The following is a 15,553-nucleotide window of genomic DNA, read 5'->3' on the forward strand; positions in this document are numbered from 1 at the left end:
AAAAGAGAAAAATAATCAAAAGTTGCCTCTGCAACAGTTATTTTTAAAAGACTAAGCTAGAAAAATGTTTTCCTTCTAATTCAGTGTTTGTAAATAGTGGTGGTGGTGGAAGGGCAGAGGGTGAGGTGGAGTGACTGCCTGCAGAGTCCATCTCCTCTAGCAGACTGTAGAACTTCCTGTAAACAACTGGAAATTTAAATTATTTTGGTAGTAATAAGACAAAATTGTTTTTTGGAAACAATTTAAATAGAAATTTGTTCAACATTATTGAAGTGTTCTTACTGGAGAAAAAATACCATCCACTACTTTTAACTGATTTTAACTAACTGAATACGATGTTTAACTGAAGCTGCTTACTCGTGAAGGCACTAGAATAATTACTACTGTTAAACACATTTGCACCTAAAATATTGCAACAGTAAAGTCTTGGCACAATTTCCAACACTTATGCACTACTTTATAAACAATACCTCAGTGTTACAACTACTGGTATTTTATCACTTGGCTACCTTCCCTGTTACATCTGCTACATGGCTACCCATCAATGCTGCTCTATTTTCCCAGTTTAGCTTACTGATAATAATTGTGTTGCCCGGTGAAGTCATAAAGCATGGAGAAACTTTGGGTCCTTGTGAAATCAATCTGTACTTCTGTGCCTTTTACTTGGCGGCCACAGCACTAGTAGGCATCCAGCTTCCCTGACACTAGAAAAATACTACATGATAACCCAAGGGAGTGAGACACATGACATAAGTTGCAAATTACAGGTGGTGGTCTCAGGTTTAAAAACTTCACCCTACCCACCACATCATTTGAAGTTCAATGCTTGTTACTGCTGCACAGCTTACTGCCCTTACTGCAAATAAACGTTCCCATAACTGCAAATACCTATTGCTTAGTCATTCGAAAGCTTATTTCTGCCGATCTAGCTAAATAAATCCTGCCAAGCTCAGCCAGTCCCAGGTGCTCCAAAAACAGCAGAGAATGAATTAATAAACTTCAGGCAATGATGCAAGTGAGTTTAAGGGTAATGATGCATATATAGTTTTTGTATTGAGTGCCTCTTTTCCAACTTGCAGTCATTGCTAATAATTGAAATTCTGCTTATTGAACATTTACTTCCAATTTGTAAGGGAGTCAGTCTTCCTATCCCCAGACTTCCATTTAATCACAGCTCCTTCCATGTCATCCCTAGAGAAAGGTTCTACCACAAATCACTTAAAACTGCACTTTCAAAATTGCAACTGTCTAGTGGCAGTCATTCGCCTCAATATTTCTGCAGTCGTCATTGTGATGAGCCAGCATTGATGCCTTTGTCCTAACAGATAACACCCTCATATGCCAAAAATCTCTGGTAAGATCTATTTTCACCTCAAGTCCAAGGGGCACAGATTTGAGTGTAGCTGATGTGCAGCTGGTTAGCCATCTATATCTGGCTGAACCACATTAAGAGCCTACTCAACAAAAACACACACTGCAACTCCAGGATCATCCTGGAGAACAAATATAACCCATCCCTCTCCCTTGGACCCACCCTTGTCTCCAATGTGCAGGGAGCTCTTTCTGACTAAGATTGAAACCATTCATTCTACCACCTCGAGCCATTCTTCCTCATGTTCACCCCAGGTTTGGCCCAAATTGCATAATCATCTATTTAGTTTTTCTCCAATCACCCCTCATGCGCTCTCAGAAGTCATCATGCTCCAAGATACCCACCTCCCGTTCCATTAAACCCATTCCCACTAAACTGCTAGCCATCTTGTTTACATTCTTGGTGTTGTATATGCCTTGCTCATCACCCTTTCAGAACCACCACCAAAAACCCTCCTAAAAAAAAAATCTCTGACCCCTCTGTTCTTGCAAATCATCAACCAAACTCCATTTCCTCTCCACAGACCTGAAATCTGCTGTCCTCTGTCAAATCTGTGCCTATCTTTCCTGATACTTCATGTTGGAATCTCTTCAATCAGATCGTTGTTCCTTAACCACTCCTTTGTGTACACAGTTAATGCCCCATCTCAGTAAATCTTTTAATTCGTCTCCTATGTCTTTTTTACATTATCCAGTTCAGTGGGTTTGCAACTCTCTCAGCCAGTTAGAAGTGGCATCCAGCAGAATCACATCCCATTCTTAAAAACATCACATGACAGGCCTGACCAGACTGCTCCTGTGAGCCAGATGTTTCGCATCCATGGCACAGGCTAACAATTTTTTGGTATCCAATTGCCGTCAGCAAGGAAAATAAAAAGTAACTTGAGTTTACCGGCATTCTTATTATTTTCCATGGTTATATTAATGTACTGCAATAACTACATAATAGTAAATTACTGATGCGTTTTAGTTTCACTGTACTATAGTACTTCCTGACAACTTCCTGTGCAATTATGGGCACAATCAATCCCTGTTACATGCTTGAACAGTATCTTTGTCAGATAAAATTACAACATTAAATCACTTTGCTAACCTTCCCCAGTTGATAAATCTCACAATATAAACACAAGGTCTTCCTGTCAGGATCTAGAGGTAATGCAGCAAAAGTTTGCTCATAAGTTAACCTGGGTAACAATTGCTCCTTTATTATTGAGCATTAAACTTGTTTGAAGGCATGTGTAATAATCTGATGTGTAAGATCACATGATCTTGATACCCAATAGAGTAGTGCAGGCTACCTCTGTAGTCAGTAATCTTGAGTTAGAGTCTGAAGAGTAAAGACTGAGTTTTGAGTTGTAAGCACACACGTGTAACTGCTAAGTTCCTTTTGTAAATAAACAGAGTGTGTTTCTTCTAGGAACAGTCTACCGATCTTCTCAGTCTTGGTACCAACTCAGTCACCCCGAAACAAGCATGCAATCTGGATCCTTTAGCCCCAACAAACCAGGGCACTAGATCCAACAAACTGGCAACATGAGTAAAAAGCAAGAAAAGGCACGAAAGGATGAGGTAAAAAGCAGGAAAGAACGAAGGAAATCAGAAGAACTGAAACCGGGCCATACCTCGCATGGTAATTGTAAGCAAAAAAAGTAAATAATTTCCTTTCTGATCGCAATTTGGAAGAGTGGAGCCTTCCGATCCGACCTCTGACGACTGGTCTCATTATGTTTAACATCTCGTGTTTTTCTTCCAGGTGAACGTTGCGGGGGAGGGGAAGCAGCGTATGATCCTGTTATCCATGTGTGGGAGTAAGACATATGGATTAATTCTAAATATGTTGGCACCCAGTGCTCCAGATTCGAGAAGTTTTGATGACTTACTGAACCTCAAAGAATCATTACCAGCCCAAGCCATCGGTGACGAGGCAATGGTTCAAATTTAACTCAAATAATAGAGCCGCCTGAAACAATTAACTGAATATTGGGAGTTTGGTACATCTATCAATGACATGCTTAGAGATCATTTGGCGAATGACGATATGATTCAGGCAAGATTACTGACTGGAACAAATTTAGATTTTCAGAAGGCCTTGGAAATCGTTCTGGCAATGGAAGGTGCAGTGCGAGACTCAAAAGCCATACAAGGAGCGCAAAAAGGCGCTGTCCTCCATGTTGGGCAGGGAGCCTCAGCCAAAAAGAACGTGAAAATGCAAAGTTTTACTCAGAAGCAGGAAGCAGCCACCATTAGCAGACAAATTAAAAAACTAACTTAGCAGCAAAAACATGGCATAATGGTAAGAGGTGGAAACAGGCAACCTTGTAATGAATCACAGTTTAAAAAGGACGAATGTTTTTTCTGACATCGAAACGGACACCTCATGAGATATTGTAGAGATAGAATCAGGCAAACTCTTTCAGACAAAAGCAAAATCCAAATGGAATTAACAGCATTGAAAAGCCTGAAGTAATAGGTTCAGATATTTATTGGTTATATAATTTAAAGGTAGGAAGAACAGAACCTATGTAACCATGAGAGTAAATGAGAGACCTATCAGAATGGAGGTGGATATTGGAGCAGCCACTAGGGTGATAGGAGACCATACTTTTAAATACCTGAATCATGGGAAATGCAATACCAAGATTCATGAAGGCAAGGCCAGTACCTTATGCAATGCAGGAAAAGATGGACGTTGAACTGGACAGATTAAAAAAACTGGGAGTGATATAATCAGTGCAGTTTTCAGAATGGGCAGCACTAATTGTACCTGTTCTCAAACCTGACCAAAGCATTTGAACTTGGGTCTACAAATTAAGAGTCAATAAAGTGGCTAAGTTGGACAGACATCCCATACCAAAAATTGAAGACTTGTATGCTCAACTGGCAGGTGGAACTGCCTCCACGAGGTTTGATACGAGTCATGCCTATCAACAATTGGAATTAGAGAAGGCCTCCTGGAAGTTTGTCACCATTAATACATACAAAGTTGTACCAATGCATCCAGTTACCTTTTGGCGCATCTTCAGCTTGTGCCATAATTTCAAAGAACCACGGAAAGCTTACTACAGGGACTGCCCCACATTGTAGTTTATTTGGATGACATTCTTGTGACTGGACTTACTGAAAAGGAACATATGATGAACTTGGAAAAAGTTTTGAAACGTTTTTTGCAGGTTGGAATGCAGTTGAAAAAAGTGCACAATGCAAGCAAAAGAGGTAAGTTACCTAGGTCATAAGGGAGATTCAGAAGGCCTACATCCAGCTGAAGAAAAACCGAAAGCCATTAGAGAAACACCAGCGCCAAAGAATATATCCGAACTGAAATCATTCTTAGGGACGATCAATTACTCTGGACATTTCTTGCCTAATTTATTGACAGAACTAGCACCATTGCATTACTTACTCAAGAAAAACTAGCGATGCTCTTGGCAAACACCACAGAAAGAAGCTTTCACAAAAGTGAAATAGTTGTTACAATCATCTACGCTTCTAGTACATTTTGAACCAAAAAAGAATTGGTATTAATTTATGACACATCTCCCTACGGAGTGGGAGCGGTGCTTTCCCATCAAATAGATGATAGATCAGAACAGCCTATAGGATAGGTATCAAGAACACTCAATACAGCAGAAAAAGGGTACTCTCAAATAGAAAAAGGAGGCCTGTCAATCATTTTTGGTGTTAAAAAGTTTCACCAGTACATGGTCATCATTTTACTATTATATCGGACCTCAAGCTATTATTAGGATTATTCAACGAAGGCAAGGCTATACAACCTCTATAGCCTCAGCAAGAGTACAAAGATGGGCATTGATCTTGGCCGCTTAGGGAGTATACTTCCTTTCATAAACCCGGAAGTCAAATTGCAAACATAGATGCACTTGGTGATTTGCCCATGTGAGTAAAAGATGAGGATGTTCCAATTCCTCAAGAATTTGTTTTATTATTGAACTTCTTAAATTCATCACCGATATGTGCTAGCCAGATTAAAGATTGGACAAATCCAGACCCAGTCTTATTCAAAGTGGGAGATCAAGCTCTTCATGGCTGGTCACAAGAACAAGAATCTGATTAGATGAAACCGTGTTTCCAGAGAAGGTACAAAATAACCAATCAGGAAGGTATCTTATTGTGGGGAGCACAAGTGATTGGCTTTCGTCTTTTTGGAGGAAAATGGGAAGGTGGAAAGGAGTCAGGGAAGTCAAAAAATTGGACATGACTGTCACAATCGTGACAGGATGTTTAACATAGGAGAGAAAGTATTTGTACAACATTTTAGAGAAGGGCCAACATGGTTGTTTGGTGAAATAAGTGCAGTAACGGGTCCACTTTCCTACCACGAGAAAGTGGAAGATCAAGAGATCAAGTCATACAGAAGCATGTGGATCATATAAGAAGAGGGGACACAAAATGCGCAGAAATGATTTCACCAGTGTTCGTGACTGAATCAACATCTCCTGTTGAAAGAAATCAACTAAGTACTGATGTGTCTGAAGGACCGACTATACCTGAAAGAGTCAAAGAAACAGATTTGCAGGTACATACTAAAGAACCAATTGCTCAGATGACCACACTGAGGGAAGTTCCAGATCAAACATCAGAAGCTGTAGAGCTGAGACGTTCTACATGCATAAAGAAACCCCAGAAAGACCGACTTTGTAAATTATTGATCTGTGTGAATAAGTTGATATTTTGAGAAAAATGGTCAAATGTATTTCTGAGTAAAGTGGGAGGGATATAGTAATCTGATGTGTAATATACCTTTAAGACAAATGTAATATAAGATCACATGATCGTGACATCCAATAGCAGAGTAGCACGGGCTACTTCTGTAGTCAGTAGTCTTGAGTTAGAGTCTGAAGAGTAAAGACAGAGTTTTGAGTTGTACACACACATGTGTAGCTGCCAAGTTCCTTTTGTAAATAAACAGTGTGCCTCTTCTGGGAACAGTCTACCGATCATCTCTGTCTTGGTACCAACTCAGTCACCCTGAAACAAGTGTGCAACCCGGGTCCTTCAGCCCCCAACAAGTCAGGACACTGGATCCAACAAGGTGTGTAACTTATACTGGATTTTATATCTTTACTGTTACATTAATTTAGTACCAGTATATAAAAGTATAATTATTACTCAATCACGGTTAAATGTACTTAAGAGTCAGCTACTTTCCATCATTTTTGCCCCATTGAAGTAGACATTTATACCAAGATATATTAACCATTTACAGAAAGAGAACAGTTTTGCAAAAGGTGCTCACTAAAATCATTATGTAACATAAATCAGGTGTGTAAAGTTCTCAAAAATTTGATAGAAACGATTAGTTTTTAAGCTTTTTGTTTTACATGGATTGCAGGAGAAAGCAGCCAACAGCACAGATATTGTTGTTCACTAGATAGGTCCCTGGGATGAGAGGATGTGCCTATGATGAGAAGCTGAGTAAATTGGGCCTATATTCTCTGAAGTTTAAGAGAATGAAGTGCAATGTCATTGAACATACAAGATTCTGAAAGCACTTGATAGGGTGTAACTCTTTCGAGTACAAACCCGTTTCCATCTGTTTCAGATGAAGTTACATTGTTTCATAGTTTGCCATTGTGAGATTTGAACTCTTGATGTTTATTTTGTACCTTCAGTTGTGTAACTCTTTCGAGTACAAACCCGTTTCCATCTGTTTCAGATGAAGTTACATTGTTTCATAGTTTGCCATTGTGAGATTTGAACTCTTGATACTCTTTTGAGTAAACCTGTTTCCATCTGTTTCAGATGAAGTTACATTGTTTCATAGTTTGCCATTGTGAGATTTGAACTCTTGATCTTGGGGTTACAAACCCAGTACCATAACCACTTGGCTATTTAGGCCAAGCCTAAAGAATGGATCATAGTAGCTCTTTCGAGTACAAACACGTTGCCATTGTGAGATTTGAACACTTGATCTTGGGGTTACAAACCCAGTACCATAACCACTTGGCTATTTAGGCCAAGCCCCTTGATAGGGTGTACACAAATTGTTTCCATTGGTCAGGGAATCTAAAACACAGGGGCACCATTCAGGATAAGGGGACAATCATTTAGCACTGAGATGAGGAGAAATTAGTTCACTCAAGGGTTGTGAATCTCTGGAATTCTCTACCCCAAAGGGCTGTGGATGCTCCATCCTTGAGTATATTTAAGGTTGCAATAAACAGATTATTGGGCTCTCAGGGGATCTGGGGAGCAGGTGGGAAAGTGAAATTGAGCCCAGAGATCAGCCACGGTCATAATGAATAGCATCACAGGCTTGACGGGCTGTTTGGTCTACTACTTCTATTTCTTACGTTCTTATGTACTACGATTGTTATCTGGAGCAATCCAGAGTATTTCTAGTTATGTTAAATTTTAATGATTAAATAAATTACCACAGTGAATATTTGTACCATTAGGACAGATTTCATATTAGTCATTCTAAGTTTTGGATCACCAAAACTGAGGTGGATGGAAAGCCACCAAAAACAAACTGATTAAATACAGAAGAATCTGAATAGTCTGGGGAGTTGTGTGAAGATGTGGTAAATGTTATTTAATGTGGACAAATGTAGAGGGATTGGTAAACGACAAGAGGATACAGCAATATTAGCTAAAATACATTATTTCAGAGGGCAACAGTTTGGGATATACTACTGGATAGATTGCTGAAGCCATCAGAACAATTTCCACATTCCTCCAAGACAGGTCTCTTGCAAATCCCGTATTTTCTTTAGTTCAAAATTCCTTTCAGCTTCCTTAGCCCCAAGCTCTGGAATTCCCTCTCTCCTCCTCTAAGACGTTCCTTAAAACCTACAAAACTTTTAGTCACCTGCCTCAACATCTCATGTGGATTGGTGTCAAATTTTGTTTCGATAGCGCTCCTGTGAAGCTTCTTAAACATAATACTACAATAAATGTACTATATAAATACAAGTCATTGTTGTGTGTGTGCAGCAGTGAAGAGGGTAAATTGGCTTTACAACTCAAGATCCTAAGAGGGCACAAATCCCAACAAATGATTTTATGTCGGCACTGATCCTAAGGGACAAAGTAAACCTCAATTTTTCTGGCATGATCACAGATTCTACAAGAAGGCATAACCTTAAGCTTTGAAGAGGGAGGGTAAATAAACAAATGAGATTTAACTTTTAAGCGAGGGTCCTGATGTGTTATAGAATGCTATGGAAGGCAGCGATTATTTTAGCTAATTCAATAAAAGGGTGGATGAGTCTGACAAAAAAAAACTCACGGGAAAAACAAATTGAAGAACTGGCACTGACTCACATGCAAGTAGTAGCTGTGGCCAATATCTGGTTAAATAGGTTCATTTTTAAAAGGTGGAAAGAGCAAGAGAGCCAGTGGGATATTGGGAGTTTCCAGAGAACACAGGAGCAGCTGCAGAGTCTTCCAACCATGCAAGAGTGATGATAATATCAGAACCGAGGATCAAAGTGTGTAAAAAGGAATTAGATGTGAGTTTATGAAGGGTTAAAGAATGGTGGATGAGCAAGATAGAGGTTGGAGAAATCAAGCACTGAGGTGACAGAAGTGTAGATGAGGGTTTCAGTGAAAACAGGGGATGGGAGGAGAGGAAAGGTAGGGTGAAAGCAGGAGTTAACATTTTTAGTGACTGATGGGTTGTAAAGGTTTAAAACGCAAGTTTTACATCAAACAAACCAGACAAGTTTTGTAAAGACTGATTCTGAATGAGGGGCAAGGGAGAGAGGTAGAGCTAGTTATAAAGAAGTTTATGACAGCACTGAAAGCCATTGCTTTGATCTTCTCAACATTCAGCTAAAGATTTGCTTAAATGAGTGGCCAACTGATTCTGGACATAGTTTAACACGAGGTCATCAACCAGAGACCCAAGAGGGTCAGAGTATTTCTAAAAGGTGAGAAGCTAGGAACTGTGAAGGTGCAGAGTGAAATGAAATCCATGTAAAGATATCACAAAGAGCTGGTGTACAGGTACAAAAAATAATTTAAAAAGCAAATGTTAGTCTTTACTCTCAAGAAGGCTAGAATGAAAATATAAGAAGTTATTTTACAGTTATAAAAAGCTCCAGTTAGGCCCCATCTGGAGTACTGTATTCAGTCTGAGAACCACATCATAGCAAAGATACGTGGGCCTTGGAGTGGGTGCAGCTTCACCAGAAATGATACTGAAGCTAAAAAGGTTAAATTGTGAAGGCTACATAGACTAGGCTTCAATTCCCTTCAGTAGAGAAGATTGGGATGAACTAATTGAGGTGTTTATCTATTCCTCCTACACCAGACCAGTTTCAACAGGGGTGGAAGGGGAAATTAAACTTCACCCAAAACTGAGGAAGAAAAGTTTGACAGAATCAGTGGCCTTCTTGTTGGAGAACTAACCAGTAAATTCATAACATCAGTTTGCTTTGCAGAAAAAATGATAAAATTTCATACAAAATTAGATTTCTGAATAGTTAAAGCCTTTGAAATTAGCTACTGGAAAAAGGTAGACATTCAATGGCATTACCACCACTGAGTCCCCCACTATCAACATCCCGGGGGGAGGGGGGTTATCATTGACCAGAAACTGAACTGGAACAGCCATATAAATACTGTGGCTACAAGAGGAGGTCAGAGACTAGGAAACCTGCGGCGAGTAACTCACCTCCTGACTCCCCAAAGTCTGCCCACCATCTACAAGGCACAAGTCAGGAGTGTGATAGAATACACTCCACTTGCCTGGATGAGTGCAGCTTTAACAACACTCAAGAAGCATGACAATCCAGGACAAAGCAGCACACTTGATTGGCACCCCTTCCACAAACATTCACCCCCTCCACCACCAATGAACAGTGGCAGCAGTGTGTACCATCTACAAGATGCACTGCAGAAACTCACCAAGGCCCCTTAGGCAGCACCTTCCAAACCCACGACTGCTACCATCTAGAAGGGCAAGGGCAGAAGATACCTGGGAACACCAATTTGCCTCCAAGTCACTCACTATCCTGACTTGTGGGAATATAATTGTCATTCCTTCACTGTTGCTGTGTTAAAATCCTGGAACTCCCTCTCTAACAGCACTGTGGATGTACCTACACTACAGCAACTGCAGCAGTTTAAGGCAGCAGCTCACCACCACCTTCTCAATGGCAATTAGGGATGGGCAATAAATGCTGGCCTAGCCAGCGACACCCACATCCCATAAGTGAATTAAAAAAGTAACCAGTGATGTTACCTGTTCAAAACAAACATGAATATAAACCCAAAATTCATCCTATTCCACCTCTGTAATATTGTCAGTTTTTGCCACTTAAATTACTTTTAATGCATTTAACACCTGAAGTTTCCACCACTCTGTTACTTTTTGTTAGCCTCCTATTCTGCATAAACTCCAACTTGTCCAAAACACTGCCACACAATGTCCCACATCAAGTCTCCACTCACCCATCACCTCGATAGAGTGTCAGTCATTCGATGCATTAAATTTGAAATCCTGGTCTTACAGTCTCTCCATGACCTTATCAGCCCCACATCCATTCTCGAAGATTCCATTTATCTAATTTGGATTTTTCTGCCTTCGCCGCCTCCACCTTGCAACTCTCAACCACACAAATGCCCCAACCCCCATTATTTCATGCCATCATTGAAGGCAGAGTTAGCTGCCTCTTTGGAAGTTGCTCACTTTTCCACCTTTATACACCTTCATAAAAACAATCTCTCCCACCAAGCTTTCAGCGGCTAGTTCTGATAAAGTCATAGAATCTACAGCACAGAAAAAGGCCCATCGAGAGTTTCTCTTTCTGCATCCTGTAGCTATCAAGATACTATAATATAAATGAAAAGTGTTCATGTTGCTCTACTCAATTAGAATTATAGTTCAGGGCACTGAACAACATCCAATCATATTGCTGCGAAATATCTGAATCCCTACAACTTAATCACCATTATATCCTTCAATAAGTAATCAAATTTTTCTCTCAATTTTTAAAATATAATTTCTTCATATCTGTTGCAAGGGTTACTGCCCCTTATCTTTGATGTTTCCAACTTCATTCTTCACCTAGTTCATCTGAAATTCCCACATTTCTTTCATTGTCCAAAGATGCCTCCAAGAAGCTCAATGTCTTCCCTTGTACCAAATTATTATTGCCCCCTCAAACATCTACTTATCTTTAAAGCCGATGTCTGTCCAAAACTTAGGCCTGCTTTTTTACTGAGCTGGCAAAGTGGCACCAGAGCCCTGGTTCCAGAAGTCCTGCCCCAAACACAGAACCCACCATTTTCAATGGAGCGGATTGGAGAGGGAAGCAGGTGCAGGAGGTATTTAACACATCGACGGTTAATGGAGGCAGTAGCTCATTTTAAAGTGCAGCTGCCTTCAACCAGAAGCAATTTTCCTTACTGGAATTTCCAAAACACAACGAGGTCTTTACGTAGCAGAAAAAGAAATGTTTAAAGCTGCCAGAGTCCTTTGGAAAGGGGGGCGTGGGGGGGGGGCCTTTGGGATTGAGAGTAGACATGAATGTGGGTAAAAGGTGGATAAAGTCTGAGGAACTGTCAATGCATTTACATCCCCTGCTCTAAGTTTTGAAAAATAAAATCAGCCTGCAATTGGAAAAAGCGGTGCTTGCAATTTCAATAGAAGTTCGTTCACATCAACCTAAGTGTTATCATTATACCATTAAAGTTACTTGACTGCTTCTACAACCTATCATTTTCACAGTGGGGGAGTGGGGGGTGGGGGGTGGAGAGAGAAGGAGAGTAGGGGTGATGCCTGCAAGTTCACAGATTGATTGACAACTCCAGTTGGTTATAAAGGTATTAGCTGTCATTGAATGGGGCTTTGAATACAGGTGCTTGTTTTTATAAGGGATTACGTACATGAAGGAACACAGATACATTGAGTGTGCTTTTATTAGAGTGTATTCTTTTTAATATAATGAAGTCTGCAATTGATACTTAGATCATCATTTTATTTCACCTCAACATGACTCCTGAGGTCTGCCCATGGTGGATACTGGGTGAATTAGCATGGAGGGTGTAAGAGTAAAGGGTGGTGGGGCATGACTTGGCACTAAGTTGGCATAGAAGCTATGAAGGTCCATGGGTTGAGTGGAGGTTTATGGGTTGGCATGGAGGGTATGAGGGGCCATGGGGATGGAGGGCATCAATTGCATGGATGGGTCATGGGGAGGCTGGGGGGTAGGTGGTTGCTGAAGGGATGCAAGTGCTGAGGGCTAGGGGCTGCATTTTTTTGTTTTACTGTTTTGATTGCAACTGGAATGAAGTTCCAGAGCACTGAGGCGGGTCTTTTAATCAGGTCACCTCAACACTAAGTAGCCATTGTGGCTGCCTCTGCACTGTTTCCAGGGGCAGCTGACCCGACTCCAGGAGTATTCACTCCCTGCCCTGGATTGAAAATCCAGCCGTTCAGGGAAGCTTCTCCCCAGTCAGGTTTGGGGAGTCAGGAATTTTCCCAACTCTGCACACCCAACTCAGGATCCAAAATTCGGCCTTTGTATTTCTGTTCCCATATCTGAGAAGCTTTTCTTTTACCTTTTGCAAACCCTATAAAGGACTCATGAAAAAACTCTCAGCCTTTACTCTTCTTTGCTCTCATCTCTCTTGTTTATTTTGACTACTCTAAACTACTATGGTTCCTCTGACCTATCCTTAAGTGCCAACACTGCTCTTCCTATCTCCTCACCTTGCTGAAATCAAAACTCATCACAGTCACATACTCGAAACTCAATTTCTTCTTGGGATCTCAAAACTGTTAAACTCTTTTACCTCCCTCACTCATTTCCTCCTCCTAATGTAGGCTTTTATATTACTTTGAATTCACTTCATCACCACTTACTGGTTCACTTTGTCCTGTTTCACTCAAAGGCCCTTTACAATAGGCATTGGTTTGTAAATTTAAAGATGGTTTCCACTATTTTACAATATTTGAGCCTTATAAAAGAGAGGAATTCACTCAAACCTTACCTGAGCATAGTCCTTCTCAATTGCAATTCTCTTCTGACTAAAAGTCCTAGAAGACAAGGAACAAAGCTAAGTCAATGGTGAAAAGCACTATATTAAATATAAGCAATATATTGTAATTATGTACAAAGATGTAAAACCACAAAATAACTCTGGAGATCATTAGCTATGCCTCATTGCCTGTTTCATTTTAACATGGTCCTTCCAAGTTGAGCATGTTCCGTTACAAAAATACATATATATATTAAATCATAATTTGAAAAGTTAGCTTTACAATGTAGTTACAATTGCAAATAAGAGACAAATGACAAGCAGAAAATGTAAATTTCTAGGACTAGAGGTACAACATCAGAAGTCACAGGACCCTTTGCAGATGAAATCTTCATTACTCAATATTCAATAGGATTTTCTTAAAACCCCAATTTATGGATTCAGCTTTGACCATCTCTCTTCACTTAAGTTAAGCTGAACATATACCACACTCCGGATGAATTGCTTTTAAGGTTTCCTTTGTGAACATAATTTACTGTTGTCTAAAGATGCAGCTAGCTACAAAAAAAAAACAGGCATTTTTATGTGGTCACTGATATTTTTGACAGTCCTATTGACATAATAAGCACTATTTGTTTTTCATGCAATTATGGGATCGCAAGAGATGCAATGGGTTTCGGGGGAGTGGGGGTGGAGCTAAAATCTGCTGCTGAAATCCTCACTCATGCCTTTGTTACCTTCAGACTATTCCAACGGAAAACTTGCTGGCCCCTCCATAAATTTGAGATCATCCAAAACTGTTGCCCATGTCCTTACTCGTACAAAGTTTCTGGTCAAGTAGCAGCTCGATTTTGAAGTTCTCATCCTTATTTTCAAGTCCCTCCACAGCCTCGCCCCTCCCATCTCTAATCTCCTCCAGCTGCACAATCCTCCCAGATATCTGCACTCATCTAATTCTGACCTCTTGGGAATCCCAATTTTAATTGCTCCACCATTGGCGGCCATGTCTTCAGCTTCCTGGGCCCTAAACTCTGAAATTCCCTCCTTTAACCTCTCCAACTCTATCTTGCTTTCCTCCTTTAAGATGTTTCTTAAAACCTCTCTCCTTGGTCAAGCTTTTGGCCACCTGGCCTATTAAAACCTATGCAGCTCGGTATCTCATTTTGCTTTATAATGCTGCTGTGAAGTGCTATACAAAATATAAATTTTTGTTGTTGCATTACAAACAGAAAAATATGTGGGCCAATCAGCAACTGGAAAGAGAAAAAGATTATGATGCTTCATAGGTGTACTTTCCATTAGAACTGTATAGAAGCCAGTTACAAGATTGTTTTGCTGACAACCTGACATCACTATAACGTAAATGTCAGTACATAGTACTGACATGGAGGAGGAATTGGGAGGGAAGAAATTAGAAAAATAATAAATGCAGATCAAGTACAATTAACTTATCCATATATTTCTATCAAGCTTTTATGAACTGTCGTCATTTCCATCAGAATACTTGAGTATTATATGATAGAAAGTTATGTTCACTACTGCGTAACCCAACTTGGTATATCTCACTCAAATCACAGCTGCAATACTGCATCAATTAAAAAGATGGCAATGTTGCTCATGCTTTGCATATATTTGTTTGAAACATGTAGATGATTCATGAGAGAGAGTCTGGCTGTAGTTTTGTTTTCTCCAATAGTAAATAACTTTTCGTTTTGTTTAATAAAAATAAAAGTTGCTCTATCCTTTAACAGTATCCAGTAAGCACAGGGCTCACACCACAAACAAAACTGACAGAATGTGAGAAAGTTTTAAACAACCTTGGGTCTTCAAAGATTTAGTAAAATAGTGTGATTTGTAACCTAAGTTGAGTCTTTGCTTTCCAGCCCAATATGCCCTAAAAACACAATCTCAATGTGATGAATAACAATTTGTTTTAAAAAGTATTTTAAAAATTACAGTTCAAACAATATATTTCTTAAAATAAAGTTACACAGTTAAGCCAGTTTGAATAATTGATTCTGAAGAGCTAGTCATGTAATTGAGCAACAGTCCCACAACAATTCAAACTTACAAAACTGTAATTATTTAGTAAATTATTGCTGAGCAATAAAAGCAAGGAAAATTAAAGGAAAAGCAAGGCCATTACCACCAGCTGCACATACCAAAACACTGGCCACCTTTACTCAAATGATACTTTCTGTAGATGAAGAGCATAACAAGAGAAAATTTTGAC

The 15,553-nt window shown here is 39.8% G+C and overlaps 1 protein-coding gene across 2 annotated transcripts in view; it reads right to left on the bottom strand.

Moving 5' to 3' along the window:
* The window catches only part of LOC121283980 (F-BAR and double SH3 domains protein 2-like), a 261,393-nt gene that overhangs the window by 206,665 nt on the left and 39,175 nt on the right, over positions 1 to 15,553 (bottom strand). For both annotated transcript variants that reach the window (XM_041198843.1, XM_041198844.1), the window contains exon 3: positions 13,333 to 13,378. In XM_041198843.1, coding sequence (XP_041054777.1) covers positions 13,333 to 13,378 — 46 coding nt within the window. The remainder of the gene's footprint in view (positions 1 to 13,332; positions 13,379 to 15,553) is intronic.

The sequence above is a fragment of the Carcharodon carcharias genome, chromosome 11 (genome assembly GCF_017639515.1).
Source record: "Carcharodon carcharias isolate sCarCar2 chromosome 11, sCarCar2.pri, whole genome shotgun sequence".
Classification (NCBI taxonomy): domain Eukaryota; kingdom Metazoa; phylum Chordata; class Chondrichthyes; order Lamniformes; family Lamnidae; genus Carcharodon; species Carcharodon carcharias.